This window comes from Thrips palmi, unplaced genomic scaffold (assembly GCF_012932325.1).
Source record: "Thrips palmi isolate BJ-2018 unplaced genomic scaffold, TpBJ-2018v1 HiC_scaffold_2, whole genome shotgun sequence".
Taxonomy (NCBI): Eukaryota; Metazoa; Arthropoda; class Insecta; order Thysanoptera; family Thripidae; genus Thrips; species Thrips palmi.
The window spans coordinates 11,205,067-11,228,732 of NW_023144629.1; the positions used below are offsets into that span (position 1 = coordinate 11,205,067).

A 23,666-nucleotide genomic window follows, 5' to 3' on the forward strand; every position below is an offset into this window, starting at 1 on the left:
CGTCCGCCGCGGGCCCAGTCGCAGCAGTCGCCCCAGCCACCCCCGCTGAGCCGGCCGTCCAGGCTGCCCCTGCAGCCCCTGCTGCCCCCGCTGCACCCTCCGCGAGGGCTGCACGGGGACCAGCTAGCGCTGCGAGGGCGCTCTTTGGTCAGCCGGACCCGCTGCAAGAAGCCCGTCCGCTCCGCCCACTCCGCCCCTCCCCCGACGACCCCTGCGTGAGGCGCAGCGGGCCGCCTCCCCGACCTCCTTCTGGTCGTGGTGGACACTGTGAGTATATCTGCATGCAAAGAAAGTCGTTCTGACGTCAAAAAACGCAAATTGCAAAACTTGCAAAAAGTCCCCGCACCCCCTCCGTCTCGCGCCGGGCGGCGGCGGCGTAGGGACGCTGCTGCCTCGCCCAGGTCCTCCACGCACTGTCACTGTAGTCCTGCCACCCGAGCAGTCATAACGCACGCACGCCGCACCGCCGCAAAACCATGGCCGACCCCGTAGTCCCGCACGGCGCGGGAAAGAGTGAAGAGCCTCCGATGAACAATAAGTACTACCAAGTTCTCAGTGTGTGGGACATGCACTTCCCCTGACTTTGAGACCTGCGCCCCGACTCGTACTGACTTTCGGGTGACCCCGAACGAGGAATCGGCTGGGTCGACGTGAGCCCCGTCCCGTTTAAGCCCCGATGACCTGGGCCCCGGCTACAGCCTCAACTAAGCCCCACTCAAGCCCCGACTCGAGCCCGGACTGATCCCAGGACATCATGAGATCAGGTCATCGGGGATCAATAGCAAGAAGATTGGGAGTAAGTATGGTTAACGATTGCTTCACGCTGTGTTTAAATTAAAATGGCACCTTATCTGACGTTTCTCTTCAGTTTACAGTGGAGAACAGACAATCCAAAGAATCACAGCCGATGTGTTTTTGTCCCTTTTGCGGAGCTATGAACACTGAAATTATCAATGTTCACGCACGCTCGGCGTCACGAGGACGAGGGCGTGGATGTGGAACGCCTCGTTGCATACACCAATGCGATGTTTTCAAGAAACGCAAGAGGCCCTGTAAATATACCACGATTGCTGAATGATATTAAAAAGGCATCAGATGATGGTGGAGATGAGGCTATGGAGTGGGACAACTCATATGGGATTGATATTCTTTAAAAGTGTAAGGGTTTATGTTCTTTCATGTGTAATAAGTGTTCTTTTGATAAATATTAATACTGATTTGTTTTTGCCAGGTCCAGAAAATGATTCTCACTTTTCTTCGGCAACCGATGTTCCCGAGGAAGCCATTTTGATGTCCGATGATGAAGAAGAAGATACTGAACGTGCACAAGTTGATGGGCTGAATTCAAGTTCTGTGGCAGAGGATTCACCATCTAATCTTGGTGCAACGGGTTCGTCTATTCAAATCAAAGAATCTGTCTAAAATTTTTTGTTAATATTTTTGTTTTATAATTGTAGTGAATGCGAGTCTAGCAGCATGTTGTATTGTATATCAATGCCAACGTTGGCCTTGTTTCTTTTGTGCCTTTAATTTTAATTTCAATCGAGTAGTTAATATTGAAAATTGTTTTCAGAACCTAGGGAAAATGGACATTCCACGGAGCAACGATCTGGCAAGGAGTTTTTATAAATTCATTTGTGACGAATTTGACAAGCGGCTGGACAAGATCGAGAACGTAATGCCGTTGTCGATTGCGACGCTGGTCGACCCGCGCTTCCCGCGGTCCTACTCTCAAAACATCTTAGCCAAGGCCAGGGCCAAAGTGCTCATCGAGGATTTATTGAAGAAATACATCCGAGAAAGCGCGAATACTGCGGAGGCTGAGCTCGCGGTGCGCTCTACAACAGTCAGAAGTGAACAGGGCGAGGGCGAGGTAAATATTTATCAATAACTTACAGCTACGTAAGGAAGCCAATGTTAGAAGAGTGTTGTCTTTCGGTATGTTTAAAACTATTGTTGGTTTCTTGCCCGTAGATTGTAGCAGACTTTGTTGTTGCTCCGGAAGGAGGGGAACTGATTCCAACCACCCAACCAGAAACTCCAGCTAACAAGCGACCTCGGATCAGCAGACCTCTAAATGAAAATGTAAGCATTGACATTTATTAGCAATCTGTTAAAAATGATATCTTGTTGGTGTCTAGATTATGCCCTATTAAATTTACCACTACAAATCCAAAGGTCAGACTTCTCGCCACTCTAGAGGCAAGACATAAAAGTCTCGCCAAGATTCGGTCAGACCTGAAAGTTTCGCCAAAATTTGGTCAGACAAAAATGTCTCGCCACAAAACGGTCATACACTAAAGTCTGACCCCAAAATGGCGAGACTTTTGTGTCTGACCACCACTGAAAGGCCGTAATGCGCCGGACGGTTACGGCCTAAAGGCCGTGGTCAGACACAAAAGTCTCGCCATTTTGGGGTCAGACTTTTGTGTATGACCGTTTTGTGGCGAGACTTTTTTGTCTGACCAAATTTTGGCAGGACTTTCAGGTCTGACCAAATCTTGGCGAGACTTTAATGTCTCGCCATATTTTGGCGTGAAGTCTTTCCATTAGGGTGGGTCGAAAATCCCAGAATTAAACGGCGTATGGTTTTCTTTGCAGTTGACCACATTAGAAAAGAGATCCCACAATGCTGGGGTCTGGTGAGGTCACCTTCCATCTTTTTGGAGGCTCCAAACTTGGGTCTAATAGTGAAAAATGGCACTTTTGGCCCCACAGGGACCAAACCAGGGATCGCCCAGGATGCGGCTATCTCGCGATGGGTGCGGAATATGTTCCTTTATATCCCTGCAAAGTCTGGGCGATGTGGCTCAACATCTTGGTTAAGCCCGGGCACTTGTTTTAACGCTAAAACAAAGTTGCAAGACGCTAAAAATTGGATTTAAGGGTCTATTGTTTGCTCAAAGGTCCCATATACATATATAAATGGAAAGCGCTCCAAAAATGCAATTTTTTGGTATATATAACTTTGTGATCGGCCGAAAATTCTTGCCAGGGCGAAACTTGACACATTTCAGCAAAAGCTCAAAAACACCAAAAAGTGATCTTTAGGATTATTTGTATTGCATGTGGATCCAATATGATCATACTATTCGAAAGATCTAAAAAAATGCAAAATTTTGGTATATAAAGTTTCGTGATTGGACAAAAACTCGAATTGTTGCAAAAGAATTCACAAGCAAAGCGAAGCAAAGCCCTTGTTAGGCAAGAGATGGCCCAACGAACGATTGCACTTTCTTCTATAATTAACAACAAATCGAGTTTTTGTCCAATCACAAAACTTTATATACCAAAATTTTGCATTTTTTTAGATCTTTCGAACAGTGTGATCATATTGGATCCACAGGCAATACATATTGTCCTAAAGATCACTTTTTAGTGTTTTTGAGCTTTTGCTGAAATGTGTCAAGTTTCGCCCTGGCAAGAATTTTCGGCCGATCACAAAGTTATATATACCAAAAAATTGCATTTTTGGAGCGCTTTCCATTTATATATGTATATGGGACCTTTGAGCAAACAATAGACCCTTAAATCCAATTTTTAGCGTCTTGCAACTTTGTTTTAGCGTTAAAACAAGTGCCCGGGCTTAACCAAGATGTTGAGCCACATCGCCCAGACTTTGCAGGGATATAAAGGAACATATTCCGCACCCATCGCGAGATAGCCGCATCCTGGGCGATCCCTGGTTTGGTCCCTGTGGGGCCAAAAGTGCCATTTTTCACTATTAGACCCAAGTTTGGAGCCTCCAAAGAGATGGAAGGTGACCTCACCAGACCCCAGCATTGTGGGATCTCTTTTCTAATGTGGTCAACTGCAAAGAAAACCATACGCCGTTTAATTCTGGGATTTTCGACCCACCCTACTTTCCATCCAAATTGCAGTGAATTGTCCTACACACTGAAAATCTACCGGCGTGACTTCGTGCCGCTGCAGGGGCGTGAAGAAAGTGTCAGGCCATTAAACGGCATGACACAAAAGTCACGCCAAAAATCGGCGTGACCCAAAAATTCACGCCAATTTTTGGCGTGAATTTCTTGTCATGCCGCTTTTTGGCGTGACTTGCCTCAGAAAACGCGTTGTCAATCACGCCAAATGAGGGCGTGACTCACATGTCACGCCGTTTTTCGGCGTGAATTTCGTGTCACGCCAATTTTTGGCGTGACTTTTTGTCACGCCATAATTTGGCCATGTGTCCGACCATTACGTTTTCAGTGCAGTTAGATTATTTAACTTATGTCAGCTTCTGAGTTAGTAAGGTTCATGAGCAAAATTGAATCAAGATTAATTTATATACTATACACTGCCAAAAATAACCTCCAAAAATGTACAACAAATACTGGCAAAAGTGGCTCACTTACGGTAGATGCACTATTCTCCGTCCTCAAAGGTAGAGGACAAAGAAAAGTTATTGCTTTTTAACCAATAAATGCGCGTACCGAAAGTGGGCACCACGGCTACTTCAGCGTCGCTCCCTCACCCCTCTTGCCCCCACCCACTATAAGAAGCCACCACACCTGCGCACGTACGCGCGCCAAAATCACCCACGAAAAGTAGCTGGGACAGCTACTTCGTGGCTGCGGGACCTACTTTCTTTTCTCCGTGCGGTCATCCTTCGAGCAGGGAGTGCAGCCACAAGAGTTGTGAAGCGCACGTTGCCTAGCAAGCAGTCCAAACCACAGACGCCCAACAAGCAGTCCAAAACAAAGTCACCTTCTGCAAAGGTCAGAGTAACCATTCATCTGTTTTTAATGATGTTTTGATGTTGTTATGAGGTTTTTTTTCTTTGGGCGAAGATCGTGACCAAATTTGGTGGGCGCGATTTAGTCAATATGGAGCATGTTGAAGATTATAGAATTTCCCTGGTTGACTCTCAAATTTGATGCTGTGAACAAGGCTATTAACGAAAGGTATAAGACCTGTGGATATCACTCAAATGTGTACTGCTACACAATAGCTCTTATGTACTCCCATCTTTTTCAAAGTGGAATAGCCATTGCCTATAATTTTAACAGCAACAGACCTCCTAATGCCAACTGAAGAAGAACAATAACATGCACAGGACATGTGCATCACACTTGCACATCCATTGAATCCTTGCCCTAGGAACCTGTTTGTGCATGCCTCTGTTACTGCCACATTCCTTTCACATCAATCCGTTCTGTTGAGTTGAGAATTTGTGACTGACTTTCTTGTCATTTAACTAAGGCGCGCAGGCGAACTGTACTTGAGCCCTTGCACTGCAAAAACCCCATAATGTACATTGCTTGGGGCTTGTTGTGCTAGCCTAACCCGTCCTCTCTTCCCCCAGAGAAAATGGCCAACCGGTACGACGCACCGCCGCCCGCCCAACCTTTCCCTCCAGTGGTTGGAGGCCCTGAGCCGGTTGTGACAATTTACGATAATGACCGGGACCCGTCGGTGGCGTTCCTATTCCATGATTGGCTAAGCTGATTGTGTTTCTTCCACAGGTTACTCGGTCGTGGCTCCTCTGGCTCAGGACCCTCTGGCTCAGGACCCTCTGGCACAGGACCGGCGCAGGACCCTCCCATGGCTACGATGACTCCAATCGGCATGATGGCAACGTGACGACTTACGGGTCCATAGTAGAGCTTGACTTCACCTGCATGTCTGTAAAGTGAGTTCACTGTCGGGAGCGGGGGAACTGGATTTAAGTAGCCCGTGGAATTTATATCTGTTTCTTTGGTGCCCTTCTAGTTCATCTACGACCACCGCACTGAAAATCCAAGTGTGGGACAGGCATGCACTAGATAACGTGGGACAAAGTGTCCCACGCTTGCAAGCGTGGGACACAGTTTGTCCCACGCTTGCAAGTGTGGGACACGGATTTGTCCCACGCTTACAAGCGTGTAACACGGTTTGTCCCACGCTTGTAAGCGTGTAACACGGTTTGTCCCACGCTTGTAAGCGTGTAACACGGTTTGTCCCACGCTTGCAAACGTGGGACATTTTGTCCCACGCTTACAAGCGTGGGACAGTTTGTCCCACGTTATCAAGTGCATGCCTGTCCCACACTTGGATTTTCAGTGCGGTCCGTTTCTGACAAGGACGCCACGCAAGCAGACTGCGGCGCCCCGCCAGCACACTGCGACCCGCAAGTCTGCGCCGCCGCCGCCCCGCCAGTCTGGCAGGAAGTCGCCCACAAGCTCAAGCCCACCCTCCACCCCACCCACAGCCCAGCGCAAAAGAAGCCGAGACGAGGACGAAGAACCGGCAACCAGGCCTGTGAGGGCAAGGCGGCGCCCTCCAAGGTTGGGCATTGATGAGTAGAAGGTGAGGCGTGGTGAGACTGATCATGATAATTGCTCATTTCAGTCGAAACTAATTTTGTGTTTTTATTTTGCTTTCTTAGGATTCCCCACCTTCCAAAACTGAGGTTCAGTTCCAAGACAGATCTGTAAGGGCAATAACTACTCTTGACATTCCGCATCTAGCTGACATTCCTGAGTTCTGTTAAACTTAAGTTGTAAGTATTTGTTTTGAGTTTGTTTTTTCATATTGATTTTCGTTCCTTAATCGATGAATTCTGTGTCTCTTACTTTACTTACGCAGGTCACAACATCAGGTTCAATTCCAAGTACAGCTGCCAATACACAAGCTGAAGATCTATCAGAGTTTCTTTCCCAAGAGACTCAAAAGCATCTTCCGCTTCATGGGAGTGTCACAAAGGACAGCAATGACTTACACATCACCCTGCGTTCTAAGGACCAACCTGACATTCTTGAATGCTGTTCAACTGAAGTTGTGAGTTTTCGTTTTTTGTTTGTGTTTACAGGTTGATTTTGGTTCCTTGGTTGATGAAACCCATATCTCTAACTTTGTTCCTGCAGGTAACACCCAGTTCAACTACACCTGCAGCTGCCAATACACTAACTGAAGACCCATCAGAGCTTGTTTTTCAAGAGATTGAAGTTTTCATAATCTCGAACAAGTGCGCAACCCGAGGGGGCAACCACTCGAATTTTTTTTGTACCTAGGATTCTTCAAAGGTAGGGATTTCGTCGAAATTTCGCAAGATTTCGCAGGATTTCGCGTCAAAATTATGCGAAATTTCGTGAGATTTTGATGGGATTTCGCGAGATTTCACCAGATTTTGATGGGATTTCGTGAGATTGCACCAGACTTCGAAGGGATTTCGCGAGACTTCTGCCGATTTCGCTCAAGACTTCGGCAAATGAAGTGTTCACAGGACTTCGCGAGTGGTTGCCTCTTCGGCGCAACCTCACTGTGAAAATTTGAGTCGTCACTTGATGACAATTTCAAGGCTAATTTTCCTTACAACGATGTCATAAAAAAATTTGATGACATTTTTGTTACGCCCATGCAAAAAGTATAGGAGCTTTGATGAAAATGTCATCAATTTGTGATGAGATTGGCATGATTTGGAAGTGATGAAAATGTCATCCGCGTTTTTGTCATAAAGTGACAACAAATTTTCACAGTGCTCTGCACTGACGGCGCGAGCATCGATTCACGCTCTCCCTAGGCCGTTGCCACCCCCTGAATAAGATTGCTGCGCCATGAGTGACCACGAGCACCGTGTAGTGGAAGAAGGAGACCGGGCGTGCCCGGAAAGTCCTCTTCTTTCAACTGAAGGGGAACCTCTGGATTAGTCCCTGAAAACGAGACAGAACCTTCCTCCCCTTTTTGAGGGGAAGGTGATTGATTACTCCTTTTTGGAAAAAGGGCACACTGGGCTGCTCGTCAACTTTGGTACGTTTTGATGGTCAAAGGTTTCTGGCGTAGGGCAACGCACTTGTCACAGAGTCCCGTGGAACGAAAACCACAATCAGCAAGAGGACCACAGTCAGCACACAGCAGAACCTTTCAAACAAAATAAAAAGAGAACAAAAATTAGTGACACGTTAATAGATGCCAACATTTGCTACAACTGTTGGAAGAGTAAAGTTGATTTCCTTTATGGAGCAGTGCATTGACCTCTATCTATGTGACTCCCCAGGCAATTGCAAAATGATAAAAGGCTGCCACCAAACACTTAGAGTTAGAAGGGTTGCAGGAGTCTTACCTGAAGATTTGAGATTCTGAAATAAATACCAGAATTGTGTCCGCGAGATATATAACTTGCGCCAGATTACGAAGAAACCTACGAAACAAAAGACGTGCAGGTTAGGATAGCAATATATTTCATAAGAGTTTTTAGATTACGTATTTCTGCATGGTCATAAAACGCACATCCAGGGATTAGATGAAAAGAGTTGGTTCGCCATATTTTCGGCCGAGACAGTAACTTAAACTTAAAATATTTCGAACGTTCCGCTCTCAACACAAGAACAATTGCTCAACATGCAACCAGCGCGGCGGCAGGCAGACCAGGCAGACGACACAGACGGACGCCAGTGGCCAGGGGACTCGACGACAACAACAACTAGCTATATACATAGACCCGCTCCCTGATCGGTCGAGATACTTCACGATCAAATTTGAGGATTAAAATTTTAAAATTTGAATTTTAATAAATGTAAATTGTGACTTAACAATTATGTTCAGCCTCGCGGATTTTTCACGGAGCAGGCGGTCTATCTATAGGGTTGGTTGTTTATGGTAGAAAAGGGGCGAAGGGGAGGGCGGAGGCGGAATTTGACACCTGTGTGAGTCGTCTCGTCCTCGTCTGAGCCACAGAGGAAGCTGAGTCAGAGGTTGATACAGCCAACGCGCCCACGCTACACACGTTGTGAAGAAAAAAGCCAAAAAATGGAAGATGACAATACGTAAGTACCCAATTGATTAGTCAAAGCTCGATCAAGCGCAGTTTGGCGCCCCCGCCAGCAGGGGGTTGCACGCGCCATGAGAAAGCCGGAGGTTAGTGCGCGAACGGCACTTTGGGCCCCCGAACCGAAAGCCCATGCAATTTACGACATGTCTCTGTCGCCCCAACGACGAGCAGCATTACCTTTGGCTCACATGGTACGATGGGTGTTTTGGGGACGCTAGGAGGTATTGTCGAGCATTCCGACAAAATGCATGACAAACTTACTTAGTGTATCCCCCACTAATAAAACCAAAGCGAAGTATTACCCTCTGTTTTCAGGCGTAATCAGTTTGCGCTTGAAATGAAGCGTAACATGCTCATCCGCCAAGATTTCCCCCATCTAAATGCATGGGGGAGTTTCCAGAGTGTGCTTGATTTCAAGCGTAACATCTTCAAGTGTAACTTTATGCTTGAGTCCCATTCTGTCTCTACCAGGCTCCAGCCTTTATTGGAGCTTGGAGGTAGAGAGATAAATCTGACATGGTCCCTACTGCTGGTATATCGAGCAGGGCATCACTTAAATTGCTAATGAAGATGAAAGACATTGATTAGTAGCAATGTCACTCGCTCCACTGTAGATTGTTCTGAGATACTTACTTATTTCATTATTTCGCAGAGCCATTGCTGTTCATGAAGATGATGAAAGAGGACTGTGGCAGCTCGTAGGGACTGCCCTCTTGCTGTCGATGGCATGCTACCTCGCACCGGCCCCTCTGCGACAGGCTCTTTATGAGCAGTTGACAACTACACTTAATGGTAGGCAGGTCAACAGTATTTGCTAGAAGATAAATACACTTAATGAAATAACTAATCTTATTATGTTTCCCTTACAGACCTTATTATGTAAAGGTTTTTTAAGTTTTTGTAATATCCACCTATTTTGTTTGGTAAGCAGGTAAACAGTGTTTGCTAGAAGATAAATACACTTAATGAAATAACTAATCTTATTATGTTTCCCTTACAGATATTTACCTTACCATATACTTTGGACAAACTACCTTATTATGTAAAGGCTTTTTAAGTTTTTGTGATATATGTAGAGGTGCAAATGGAGGTTTTTTTAAAAAATGTGTGGCTTATTATGATTATTCTAAACAAAATACACACCTCGAGGGGTCCTATTCACAAGATCTTATCTGGGCGTTCCCTCCAAGACAATCTTATATTAAACGCAGGTGAATTTCACATAGTTTGATCATTTGATACAGCTACATATCAGTAAAATTTGTGAGTTTGTTCAAGTAAATCTAAAGATGGAAGATGAAAGAAACCGAAAAGGCATGTAGAAATATGTTTCGCTTACGATCGTATTGATTCTGATTGATCAAGATGAGTGAAATTTGCGGGCGTTTAAGATAGGATTGTCTTGGGGGGAACGCCCAGATAAGACCTTTTGAATAGGACCCCTCGACCTCTGATATAACAATGGACCTGACCCCATCGGGCACAGGCGTGGAGACAGTGTGTCTCCATGCAGCAGATGACACCCAGAGTTCCATTTGTGGTCCAAGGTCTCTCACGTTCAGGCAGATATATCATCACTTGCGATCACTTGATGCTATCTACACTTATATTTTCTACATTGATGCGATGTTGCGATAACATAAGATGCTAGCTAGATATTTATTATCAAGTAGATGGTCTGAAAGAAGCTATGGCCAAAGAGAACCTAACCTCACAACTGTCTCAGAACTGCCAACACATCGCGTGACAACACTACTTAAACTCCGTTTGTGGTACAGCTGTGAGGAGATCTTATTAAAATAGATCCTTAGCAAATTTTTGAATTTTTGTTTTTCATTGTTGGAAAGTATTTTTAAAACAAAATGTGGTTATTCCTATGTTATCTTTTTTTATATTGAAGTCGTGGTCAGCCTGGAATAACGTAGCAGGGAGACAACCTACAATAAGACGCCACAATCAAACACTCTTATTAGAAGCAACTGTTTGTCAAAATCGCAAAAGCCAGACGTTTCCGAACGTCACATTCGTCTTGATTTTGTTAAATAAGATCTGTTAATCATCACAGGAAAGCATTGCTGACCAAAGATAAAAGTATACGTTAGTGCGCGCGCGGTTCGTACGGGCGGCGCGGGGCTGGCGGTGCGGCTGCGGCGGTGGCTGAGACAAACAATAGCTCATCGCAACATGATGGACGAGCCCTTTCGGCAGCGGGAGGAGTTAAAGAGGCAGGAAGCTGAGAGGAGGGCTGCTGCTCAGAAGAAATGGGAAGATATGAAACTGAAGATATGAATGGGCTGAACAGGCATTGAGCCTGAAGAAAAATGAAAAATGAACCCCTTATAAGTTTCTCTGGCAAGAACGTGTCGATACTCCCCTGCAATAAGCAGCTATCTACGCTCACTGTCTCGATAACCGACTATCTACGGGCGCTCTCCCGACAACCGGCTATCTACATGGGCTGTCTGGATAACCAACTATCCAACATCGTAGCGAGGTTAGGGTTGTCGTATAACGAAGTATTTTTCTCCATGACACTTAAGGCGACCCGTTTAAACCATACTTAATCTTGCTTTGACAAACTTTTGACAAGTTTTGGTAAAGGTTTTGCGAGGGCAACTTAATTGGTTGGATAAATAAAAGCATTCAATCTCGCGAGGTGGAGAAAGCAGATAGTCGGTTATCCAGACAGCCCGTATAGCCGGTTGTCGGGGGAGCGCGCGTGATAGTCGGTTATCGAGACAATGGGCGTAGATAGTTGCTTGTTGCAGGGGGGTATCGTTGTCTCTTTCGAGCACGTCGACGCGAAGAACAACAATCCTCCTGCCTGATGCAATTCCTTTGCGGCCACCTAAGAAAAACGGGGTGCCATTTGTACCAGTTAATGATGACCTGCCTATGGCTACACGGTTGGATCAACTTAAGAAGCAGCAGGAAAATACCAAGACAAGAAGACACTGTCGGTCGACAAGACGGTCCAAATCTGCGCCAACAAAACGTAAGTTCGAAAACGATAAAGTACATCTCGCTTTTTTTAGATCTTGCGTCTCATGTTGCGAACTTTTTGTGGTTTTGAAGAAAACCGTGAACTTGTCGTCAGATTGACTCCATTGGAACAAGAAGATGATATACTGCGACGATTTCAGCACGCAGTAGTGAATGGAAAAGCAAAGAAAGTCGTTCTGACGTCAAAAAACGCAAATTGCAAAACTTGCAAAAAGTCCCCATACCCCCTCCGTCTCGCGCCGGGCGGCGGCGGCGTAGGGCAGCTGCTGCCTCGCCCAGGTCCTCCACGCACTGTCACTGTAGTCCTGCCACCCGAGCAGTCATAACGCACGCACGCCGCACCGCCGCAAAACCATGGCCGACCCCGTAGTCCCGCACGGCGCGGGAAAGAGTGAAGAGCCTACGATGAACAGTAAGTACTACCAAGTTCTCAGTGTGTGGGACATGCACTTCCCCTGACTTTGAGACCTGCGCCCCGACTCGTACTGACTTTGGGGTGACCCCGAACGAGGAATCGGCGGGGTCGACGTGAGCCCCGTCCCGTTTAAGGGGGCTCATACATGTTAAAAGCACTCTTAAAAAAAAAATAGATGTAGACGGATTAAGATTTCACAATTTCTGTGTTAAAATCTTTTTAGATGATTGAGTAAGCTTCATTTTGGCTTAAGGGAAAGTGATCCAGGAAGCGGAAGAAGGGGATAACTCCATTTTGACCATTTTTCAGGAGCAACAAAAAACTGTTAGCAGGGAAATCTAAAACTGAACAATGGAATGTTATAGATGATAACAAGTTATAAAAAAGGAAGTTAAATTTTGAGATAAACATCACGAGTGTCAAGTCACTGCGTATAGGATATCTGTGACTTATCACTTTCCGCTGAAATGGAAAACAGAGTCATCTCAACTTAAATTTCTTAAACCAAGTGGAATTCGGAGACATGTCAAGTGGAACTATAGTCAGCAGAGAGTGTTGGTTCATCTGGTGCATTTTTTGGACTTAGCTCTTTTTTCCGTTCAAGTTCTTAAAATTAAAGGGGGGTAAGTTGACTTGATTCTTTTTACAATGGATACATAAAAACACAAGTTGAGTTATCTCCTATCAACAATATGTTGAACGGAGTCATGTTGACTTTGGTTCAGATGATTCTATTTTCCGCTAAATTGAGAGTGAAAAAGGGGTCAAGTTGAGTTACATCTTTTTTCAAAGTGGATTTTCTGTTTAACTGCTAGGAATTGAGTCAAATAATTTGGTACAATGATGCAAACCATTCTAAGGCACAACGACATAATAAAAACTCAATTTGGAGATAAGTCGAATTATTCCCTTCTTCCGCTTCCTGGATCAAGTGACTTTGGACATTTTTTGGAGATTTAGTCGAAACGTTTAAAATTTTGCTTCTCGTAAGATTTTGTTCGCATACTTGCTCAGATCTGTGGGGAAAAAATCAGGGAGACTCATCCCCAGTAGTGTCATAGAATTGACTACAATGGGCTTTATATCTGCAATAGTTTTCAAGAAAAAAAATAAAAACAATTTTTTTAACAATTTTTTAAACAAATTTTTTAACAAAAAATTGTTTTTATTTTTTTTCTTGAAAACTATTGCAGATATAAAGCCCATTCTAGTCAATTCTATGACACTACTGGGGATGAGTCTCCCTGATTTTTTCCCCACAGATCTGAGCAAGTATGCGAACAAAATCTTACGAGAAGCAAAATTTTAAACGTTTCGACTAAATCTCCAAAAAATGTCCAAAGCCACTTTCACTTAAGTCAAAATGAAGCTTACTCAATTATCTTTAAGGATTTTAACACAGAAATTGTAAAATCTTAATCCGTCTACATCAAAATTTTTTTTTTAAAAAGTGCTTTTAACATGTATGAGCCCCCTTAAGCCCCGATGACCTGGGCCCCGGCTACAGCCTCAACTGAGCCCCGCTCAAGCCCGGACTGATCCCAGGACATCATGAGATCAGGTCATCGGGGATCAAGAGCAAGAAAATTGGGAGTAAGTATGGTTAACGATTGCTTCACGCTGTGTTTGAATTAAAATGACAGCTTATCTGACGTTTCTCTTCAGTTTACAGTGGAGAACAGACAATCCAAAGAATCACAGCCGATGTGTTTTTGTCCCTTTTGCGGAGCTATGAACACTGAAATTATCAATGTTCACGCACGCTCGGCGTCACGAGGACGAGGGCGTGGATGTAGAACGCCTCGTTGCATACTCCAATGCGATGTTTTCAAGAAACGCAAGAGGCCCTGTAAATATACCACGATTGCTGAATGATATTAAAAAGGCATCAGATGATGGTGGAGATGAGGCTATGGAGTGGGACAACTCATATGGGATTGATATTCTTTAAAAGTGTAAGGGTTTATGTTCTTTCATGTGTATAAGTGTTCTTTTGATAAATATTAATACTGATTTGTTATTGCCAGGTCCAGAAAATGATTCTCACTTTTCTTCGGCAACCGATGTTCCCGAGGAAGCCATTTTGATATCCGATGATGAAGAAGATACTGAACGTGCACAAGTTGATGGGCTGAATTCAAGTTCTGTGGCAGAGGATTCACCATCTAATCTTGGTGCAACGGGTTCGTCTATTCAAATCAAAGAGGAATCTGTCTAAAAATTTTTAGGCACGAAGTAGCCTTATAGTATACCCAGGATTCAGCCGGCCCGAGATTCAATTTGTGTGGCCCTTTATGCATTTCGGAAATTTTCTATACGATTTTAATGAGACTTTGCAGACTTGCAGAACTTTGAACGCTGATTCTCATGCTGAAATCTAGTTAAAAAGTTAACGGCCAATTTTGAGATATTTGCTGTCAAAATCGCCGCTTCCATGGCAAAACTCGACTCGTCAAAGGAAAAAAATTCCAATGCTTACGCATTGCACGGTGTTCCGGTTGTGGAAATGAATTTGAAATCTGTCATCTAAACGTTAATTACGTTAATTTTATCGTTATTTACGTAACTTTGAATCCTACCGGTATTTTTACATCCCCAAACCTGATTCAGTTAACACAATGACCATCTCAGTCCCTCTCGCGATCTCGCGATTTACAATGCTCATGTTCGTCAAACGAAAGTCATCCGCGTTCCGAAACCACCCCTCCCGAGTTTAAAAAGTTTGTCAAACCAACCGTCGTGCTGGTTACAGAATTGAGGAAAACATGAGAAGAGAACCGCAGCCTTTAAAAGCAAGCCAAACAATCCAACCTCAGCAACAATGGAGGGGCAGTTTCAATACGCGACTACTCGTTTTTTCAGCCTCGCGATTTTCGAAAGGGCGCAGACGCCGAGAAAATTGTTGCCAACCCCCGAAAATCTATTTATTTTGTCTTTTCTGCTGCGAACCTTTTACTAATGACAGATTTGAAAGATGTTTAAATGTCTTGTCACTGTGCAATGAGTGAACATTGGCATTTTCGAATTTTACGGCGTTTTCATTTCTTCTTATCAGGGACTTTAAATTTTGACAGTTGGTACGATGGCACCGTGTCGTTGCCATGGAGACTTTTTTTTCATGTTTTAACCATTTTGTCAGAAGACAGACGATTTCTTGTCACTTTGATGAGGCAGGAGGTTTAGTTTTGAGGAGTGGCACATTTTTTCTTCGAAACGTTTCTGGAAAATGTGAACGGATAAGGGTGCTTGATTGTTGCAAATTTATGTTTTAGTCGTTTACGGAAAATTTCCACGATAAATTTTTTAAATTTTCTGGATTTTTTATTAGATTATGAGAAGGATTAATGTGGCGGGAGCCAAATGTGCATCTTCGGGGGTCCGTAGAAGAAGAATTCTGAGCCGTCAAAAGCAATAGGGGTCCTCCTTCGTCGGAACCCCTAATTTGTGTGTTGTCTCTGTGCAGACCAAGAGGCCGGTCGGAGAATTTCGCTGCCCGTACTGCCTACACCTGCCTGCTCAGCGGGATGGGATAACGACTCACCTCAAAGAGGAACATGCTGCCTGGATCAATGCCAACGAAACGGCAGGAAACCAGGCAGCGCTGTGCCGTGTGGAGAACCTCCGGAAGCCAGGCGTCAGAGTGGTCAGCCGCGACAGGGTATTCAGGCATCTCCAGGAATTGAAAGCAATGTGTTATGAGATTGTTTTCAAACTCATCATATTGTGCGTGACTCGCATTCTGGCCGAAGTCATGGTGATAATCGGTCAAGAGGAGGTATTTCTCGCCAGGAGGTACAAGGATCTGAAAGGGATCTTCCAAGAATTCCTTGCGCAAGTACAGAAAACACTGTATGTTTATGTGGAATTTTGTACGTGAACACACTTTATTACAATGTGGTGTGTTTGGTGCAAAAGCTACGCACGGAACTGTGCATGCGTTTCCGAATGCATAAATTTGTGCGCGACAAAGCACGTAACAGTGCCTTACAACGCATGAAATTCATGCATTTTGAAACGTACGCACACTTTGGTGCGTAGCTGATGCACAAAACACTGAATTGTAAATTATAGTGTAGATTGCATGAGTTTGTGCAGACGTGAAATCAGCCAATTTCCGGCGAAAAAAGGCTTAATGCAGGAAAATTTGAGGTCAATTTTACGTTTGCAAAAATTCGTGCAACATCACGTACTAAATAGTGCATGAACATTGAGCGTGTTTCGCTAGTGCATCTTTGTTTTTATCCATGAACACTGAATATCACTTATTTGTGTATCTTCCATTTTATTTTGTTTCTCAAAATTTTAGTGAATCTCCTGCTTACTGCGCTGAGGAAAGAGTATAAGTTCCGATCCCTCTGCCAATTCAATAAAGACTTGAAAGTTTGCCATCACTGTTCTCTTTTCCATTTGTTCTTCGTTTATTCATATTAATGTTGAATGTTTGCTTGCAGCTATGAGCAGGAACCACGTATTCTCGCAGTCCTTGGTGTTTTGCTGAAGAAGTACCCAAAATTGAAGGAAGCAGTCTCTGCCTCACTATTGCTCACTGCATGTTTATTTGACCCTTGATGCATGGTCTGACAGCGTCATATACCTTCCCTTCATGTTGGAAAAGGGCATTTTGCTCAGTTTTGCCCTTGCAAGTGTGGATATATTAATTATATTAACATTACTACAGAAGAAGTCAGTGTGTTGCTATTGCCTGTGCACGCCTGGTCCAAAGTGGCCAGCCAGCCACTGCCTGTCTGCCTCTCATGCAATGCACAAGTTTATCGTTTTAATTATGTTTCAGGCAGGAGCTGGAAGTGGAGGAAGAGGGAGGGCTCCTCTTCCCACCTATTCGGAAGAGACGAACCCTCCAACCAACAGACCCTCCAGCCCGCAATGAAGAGGAGATTGACCCTATGATTTTCCGAAGGTATAAACGTAAGTTGCTTATCACATCATACCCATGTTCCCCTTTCCACAGGCCTAACAAGTCCACTGTTTTTACAGGCAGCAACGGCGAATCAGGAAAAAGGCTACGCATTTGCTGAAGGTTCCGAGTGGTGTGTGGGTCACCACTGAGGGAACGGCGAAGGTCAGTTGTGTTGCTTCCACCAATCTCCTCTTATGTTTCCTTGCTTGTGTGTGAGGCTGACGGTCTTGTGATTTGCAGGCCTTGGACGCCATGGGTTATGTGGAGGACCGTAAAAGGTTCCAGCCCCGTCCTATTGACCCAGAGCGTGCGGTCACTTCCAACCCCCCCCCCCCCCCAAGTTTGAGGGGGACTTGGAGGTTGAATTACCGACATATTTTGCTAGTGCCTGTACGTACATGCGTGAGATGACAAGAATATCTACTCATGTGCGTTACCCCATGGACCCACGGACATTGGATACTGTGCTGCGTCGCGTGGAACCACCGAACAATGATAAGTGGTACCCGTTATATGTGTCGGTCGTCCCAAACATCAGAAAGGCGTACCAGGACGCGTACGCTTTATACCAACGCCAGCAGAATCCAAGAATCACGGCACCGCGGATGAGCGCCTTAGGTAGGTTATGTGCCATCCTATTTCGCGAACACAATCTGCATGATTTGCCTGATGTTCCACCAGGGAACTTATGCGGAAAGGACATCGATGTCCCACTCGAATAAGTTCCCTGATGTTTAATCTGTTCAATATCGGGGGGCTCGGGTTCGACGCCCGGCTCAGCGCCTCTACTGCTACACAGGGCAAGTATAAGGAAAAGTCAAGATCCGCTGCTGCTGCCGAAAGGTCAATTGTCAAAGCGATGGAAAATTCGCTGAACAAATTTACCACTGCCATGGAGGACTTCACCTCACGGAAGCTACTTAGAGCTAAGTAGAAAATAAGATGGCTCGCGTTGAAAAACTCTTAACAAAATCAGCCACCACAGGGTACACTGGTCTGTTGACTGCGATGCAGCCTACCCAAAGAGAAACGGATGGGAAAGAACGGACGATTGCAAAATGCTAGCCTCTCTCATGAGGAAATTGTGGGTGAGTTGCTGTGTTTGTGGGAGGTTCAGCACAACGAAATACCCAAGTACATGTTGACAGACAAGTCTCCTCATGTTGCAGGGATACGCTATTGAGGCAACATTTGAGAAGGTCTTCGAGCGCTCTAAAGTAAAAGTGGTGCAGTTGTGGACCCTGATGAAACGATCAACGTTCAAGTCTGCTTCACCAGACACCCTTCACGTACTGTTAAACGCTGTACTGGAGTCCGACGAGTGCGTGCTCAACGGCGTTGAAATCCTGACTTCCCCCCTGGAACGCCTGTGATATCTGGGGGTCGCATCGTTTTCGTTGTCGTCAAATGTGATGTCATGGCTTCCTACTTTGATTTAGCTCTAATAAAGATGTGCAATCGAAAATTTGTTCAAATCTGGACGGCAACCAGAATCTTTTCTCTAAAGAGTATAAGTTCCGATCCCTCTGCCAATTCAATAAAGACTTGAAAGTTTGCCATTTGCTCTTTTCCATTTGTTCTTCATTTATTCATATTAATGTTGAATGTTTGCTTGCCGCTATGAGCAGGAACCACGTAATCTCGCAGTCCTTGGTGTTTTGCTGAAGAAGTACCCCAAATTGAAGAGAGAAATCAATGCCCCTGGCCTTTATCGGGACAGGTTAAAGTCTGAGGTGAGAAACATTACATTCAGGTTTTAAATGCTTCTACTTCACACAAGCTAATGCATTTTCATTTGCAGCGTTCATGGGTGTCAAAGATCAGAAGCCACTATAACGAGTAGAGGTGGACTGAACAGGCTAAGATTAAGAAGGGAATAGCTCCACAACATCGTAGTGACACCAAGCTGAATCATGGCGGGATGGCATGAGAAACAGAAATGCCAGAGCTGCCAACAATCTAAACATTGTCAAATGCAGAGAAGGCCGGCTAGTGGTGAGTTCCATTGACCTATCTGTCTCTCCCTCTCTCTGTTCGGAACCTTCAATGTTCATGTTTTTGTTTATGTTTTAACAGTGGGAAGGTGATCCTACGGTCACTAGCGTAGACGTGGCGCAGAGCATGCAGGAGATTGTGGAAGTGTCTCATGATGGGGACATGGAATGTCGAGTGTTCCGGGTAGATCAAGTAAACGGGATAGATGAAGTAATCATGGCTGATGAGCAGGAAGAAAACCGGGCCAATGATATTCTAGTCCCTGCCCGAGTTCCCCCGCGCTACCTATAAGCTGCCAGAGTTCAGTGATCTGGTAAAGGCTGAGCTTGCCGCCCAGAACAGGACCAGGGAACCGCTGTCTGAGAAAGCTCAAAGTAGCTTAATTCTGTCCTTTTATGAACACTGTTTAAAGCACTTAGTATACCAGTGAGTATACACTCAGTGCCTGCATGCCATCAAGTGTAACTAGCTTTTCAAATATTTATGTTAATGTTTCCCTTATTTTCAGTTCCTTACCAGCCGATGGCATGAAGCATGTCATGGAAGTGCTGATTGAAACATATCCTCCTCTTAAAGATTTAAAAATTCCCCGACAGAAGGGATATGTGCCTTATTTGTGCTGAAATTCTGATGGAGGTGTTAGTCAGTTCATGCTTAGCAATGTGTATTTACTTCTTGTGCTCTTGTGTTTAGGCTTCCTTCAGGAGAGCTTCCAATGAAGATTGAGTGAAAAGAATTCAGGACCAAGAACAAGAGCTACAGAGGATTAAGAAGCGCGCAGATGAAGGAGAGGAAACCATAAGGACCATGGACCAACTGAATAATTCACTTCTTAATGCAGAGAAGGTACTTGCTGTATTTTGTCTACTGGCCTTTTCTGAACATGAACTCGACAAGGTAGGTTTACGCCAGACCGCGTCTTGTCGTAACAGGCTTCGCGATGTCTCGCGGCCTGTTCCTCCAATCCGCGCCTGGCGTACCTACCTTGGCCTGCGGCGCTAGCCTGCCTTCGGCAGGCATTGGCTTGTCCATCGTCGGTTACTTCTTACGTGTTGCATGCTGTGGGGCTCCGCCCCCCAGACCCCCCTTAATTCTAGAAAGAGTTGCTTAATCTACAGATAACACGATCTTGACCCTGTAACTTTTTAACTTGTCGAGGCTGACCCCCTCTCTTCAACACAGAGGTGATCTACCTGCAAAAAAACTCGATTTTTCGCCGTTTTTTAGGTGTTTTTCGGCTATAAAAACTGAACCGGTTGAGCTAGGACAGTGAAATTTCGCGTGTGCCGAGCCAAGAACATACCTAATAAGCCTGCAAAATCTCAGCCAGATCGGCCGAGCCGTTCAGGAGGAGTAGTGTACACACACACACACACACACGGACACACAGACAGACAGACAGACAGACAGACAGACAAAACTTTTCAACCGCACTGGAGTAACGGGCTTCGCTATCGCTCAGCCACAAAGATCAACACATTTGATGAGCTTTGAGGGTAGACAGGGCCTACCCTTTATTTACATACAATGATAACACGGGCAAAGGGCCTCATAGCAACTGAAGAAAATAGACAGTATCTTTTCCCCTGAAAAGAAGCCCGGCAAAGGTGGCAGGACTAAGGCCATGCAGAATGGGAAGGACAAGGAGCCTGACACGAAAAAGGCATATTATAAGGCTACAAAATGTCCAGCGATAGACCTAGGTATAGTTGTTAATCCATTCTCCCCGTGGTGTCGTGTAGTTTAGGCTGCGCGGTTGTCGTGTAGACATATGTATTTTGAGCGTTTGTATATTCCGCGGCAAAAGCCCGGAAGTATTTCCCCCACTCCCTTGGTCGAGCTCTCGAGGTATCGTGGTGTCGGGACTGACCGAGGCTGACCGGCCCTTCTGGAAAGCCCCCGCGCGCCGGGCGCGCTGCGGTGGAGCTTCGGGTCGGCAGTCGCGGTCAGGGCCCAGGTACGTGCGCGTCGTGGAGTGAGGGTCGGCCAAGGGTGAGTCGGGTGGACACTGTATATAGTTCTGTTTCGTCTCAGCATTAAATATAGTATCAGTTTATCTCGAGTAATTCTTTGAGACGTGGTCCTTCCCTTGAATTGACTAGCAAAACATCTTTACGACAGTGGTTTGGCTACAGACCCAAAGGAATTGTAAAAGTTATTGGCTCTTATGTCTTGTTTGGGGGAATGTACCGGCTGTAGGCTGCAGAATGGGCGCAGACTTGTGGGTCCTATTTCTGCCCTATCTTCAAGAAGTTGGTGGCCTGTATTTTTTAAAAGAAAAAAATGAGTATTATGATTAGGTTTAGTTGAGCACGGCCTTATTAGATTTACAGACGTGTCACTTTACCATCTACAAGGACAATGTCAATATTATTGAAGTTCCTCGGGATGAGGGTATCTAGGAGAAATACATACTGGAGCTCAGTAAGCTTTGTTTCAGGTGCATTTTACCCCATTTTGTGGCCAAGAAGTAAAAAGTGTGACCTGTGGTCTTGGTTTTTGGCGTTACATGTTTTTTTTTGTAATTTCACCTATTTGATTTAGCTTATTATGTGACCAAACTTTACTGTGAGTTATGATATGTCTATTTTGCAACCTATACAGCGTCGCCGCGCCGCGGCCGCTTCGACACACATCGCCGCCCCTGCCCGGACATTGACTTTGTCGAGGACACGGCGGTCAGCGTCCAGAGGGAGGACTTCCTCAGCAACACCAGGAGCAAGGCCACGCTGCTGAAACATCACCTGCGCGCGGCTGACGTGGGGGCGGCGCAGGCGGACGCCGACGCCGTCATCGTGGAGACGGCGCTGCGCCTGGATGAACCGGGACGCCACGTGGCCGTCATCGCCACGGACACGGACATCGTGGTGATGCTCATGGCACGGACACGGACATCGTGGTGGTGCTCATGGCACGCGCCGAAGATGACAATAGCATCGCGGTCGTGGAGAAGGTCGGACATGCAGAACTGCGTGAAGTGGCTCGCGAGTTCTTGGCACCGGACGCTGATAAGGAAAAAACTGCTGAATGTGGAGATAAACTGACCCTGTCTCTCTATCCAAAGTCAAAGAAGCACCAAAAAATCACCCTAGACCTGCTCCGATACAATGAGTGCCACGACAAAGTTCAGGCTAAGCCATCGGCCGTCTCGAAGCTGTCGGGCTTCCCTCCGACCTGTGGCGCTGCCCGTCAACACTCGTACCGGGTGTACCTACAGGTGCAGCAATGGCTAGGTCATTCCCTCTCGCCCACTGAGTGGGGTTGGCGGGCCACTGCCAACACCCTGGAGCCCGTCCCGTCCCTGCTGCCCGCCGCACCCGAAGACCTCACGAAGCTGGTGCACTGCAACTGCAAGACCGGTTGCGGAACGGGTACGAACTGCAGCTGCAGGGCGCCGGAGTTGCCGTGCTCGCTGGCCTGCGGCAACTGCAGGGGCGAGCGGTCCACCAAAGCGCCCGGCATGCTGGGACCAGTGAGGTAAATACAAATACAGTTGCAGTCCCGTTGTAGCTCGGTAGAGCCGGTGTGCAATCCTGTCATGGTCGTGGACGGACAGCGGGCTGGCACGTTGCTGTTCATAGACTTGGCCGATTCACACTGCCACCGCGTGAAGTCCTCAGACCGGTGGATGCGCTACATGACATGCAGCAAAAAGACATGCAGTGGAAGAGCTATAATGACATTTGACGAAGAACCATTTATACGTCCCTCTCAAAAGCACAACCACAGAACTGAGCAGGTACGTGAACAAAATCTTACGAAAACCAAAACTGTAAATTTTTCATTAAAATTGCCCAAGAAGGTCTTAGGTCGCATTTCTTTAGGAAAAGAGCCTTTATTCGAATGTAAGTGAACCTAACCATGAGTGTGTGTTGACAGGACACGATGCGTTGAACAGCCAGGATGACAGAAACAACCTGGCGTTCGCTCAAAGGGAGTGAACTGAGGCCACATAGTGGGAACCGGTCCAGATGAGTTTGTTTAAATATGAAAGTAGTCAGATGGTATTTGCTGACCAAAATTCAAATAGAGAGAGGGAAAACTCAAGGCACAGCCCTTTCCCTGCTCCAGGACGTTCCAATGCGTTGGGGTTCAACCTACCTCATGTTGGAGCGCTTCCTGGACATGAAGGAAGTAATCGTGCTAGCAGCTCCAAAGTTCCCCAACGAGGTGACCATGCTCTCGGCGGCAGAGGAGGCTACCCTTGGGGTTCTGAAGAACGTGCTAGAGCCCTTCCATCTGGTCACAACCGAAATGTCGGTCCAGGTAAGTTTGTTTGAAAATAAAAGTAGTCAGATGGTATTTGTCACCCAATCCTGTGCTTGGTTCCTGCAGTATCTCAACAGCAAACTTCTGAAGCAGTTGGTTCACAGAAAGTTTCCAGTGCAACTCCTGAAGCTGTTGAAAGTCCTGACGCAGAACCTGGTGAAGACAGCGACGAGATCCCGAAGAGCATAGTTTCTTGTAACTGTCATCAGCGCTCCATAGTGCCCTGTGTGCAGGAAGTGTCTTAATAACAGTAGACAGAAAGGACCTGTTAAACAAGCTAGCAGATCAAATGAAGAAAACAGCGTAGGTACTTC

At 45.8% G+C, this 23,666-nt stretch overlaps 1 protein-coding gene and 1 long non-coding RNA gene across 2 annotated transcripts; both read left to right on the plus strand.

Annotated features, from left to right (window-relative positions):
* The first annotated feature begins 469 nt into the window (after positions 1-469).
* LOC117647723 lies at positions 470-6,475 on the plus strand. The gene is made up of 8 exons (XM_034389620.1): positions 470-796; positions 869-1,158; positions 1,232-1,390; positions 1,574-1,873; positions 1,975-2,085; positions 5,469-5,630; positions 5,716-5,748; positions 6,371-6,475. The coding sequence occupies exons 4-8, from the start codon at positions 1,586-1,588 to the stop codon at positions 6,473-6,475; spliced, it is 699 nt and encodes a 232-aa protein (XP_034245511.1). The 5' UTR covers positions 470-796; positions 869-1,158; positions 1,232-1,390; positions 1,574-1,585.
* A 10,587-nt stretch (positions 6,476-17,062) lies between these two features.
* LOC117646798 lies at positions 17,063-17,381 on the plus strand. The gene is made up of 3 exons (XR_004587806.1): positions 17,063-17,088; positions 17,166-17,250; positions 17,329-17,381. It is a non-coding gene; the product is annotated as an uncharacterized LOC117646798 (long non-coding RNA).
* The last annotated feature ends 6,285 nt before the right edge of the window (positions 17,382-23,666 follow it).

Bases quoted from the DNA above. Each gene is read 5' to 3' on its own strand.
- LOC117647723 (XM_034389620.1), top strand. From the start codon at position 1,586: ATGGACATTCCACGGAGCAACGATCTGGCAAGGAGTTTTTATAAATTC. The intron at 2,086-5,468 runs GTAAGCATTGAC...TTTCTTCCACAG, and splicing joins GCAGACCTCTAAATGAAAAT to GTTACTCGGTCGTGGCTCCT. The intron at 5,749-6,370 runs GTGGGACAGGCA...TTGCTTTCTTAG, and splicing joins ACCGCACTGAAAATCCAAGT to GATTCCCCACCTTCCAAAAC.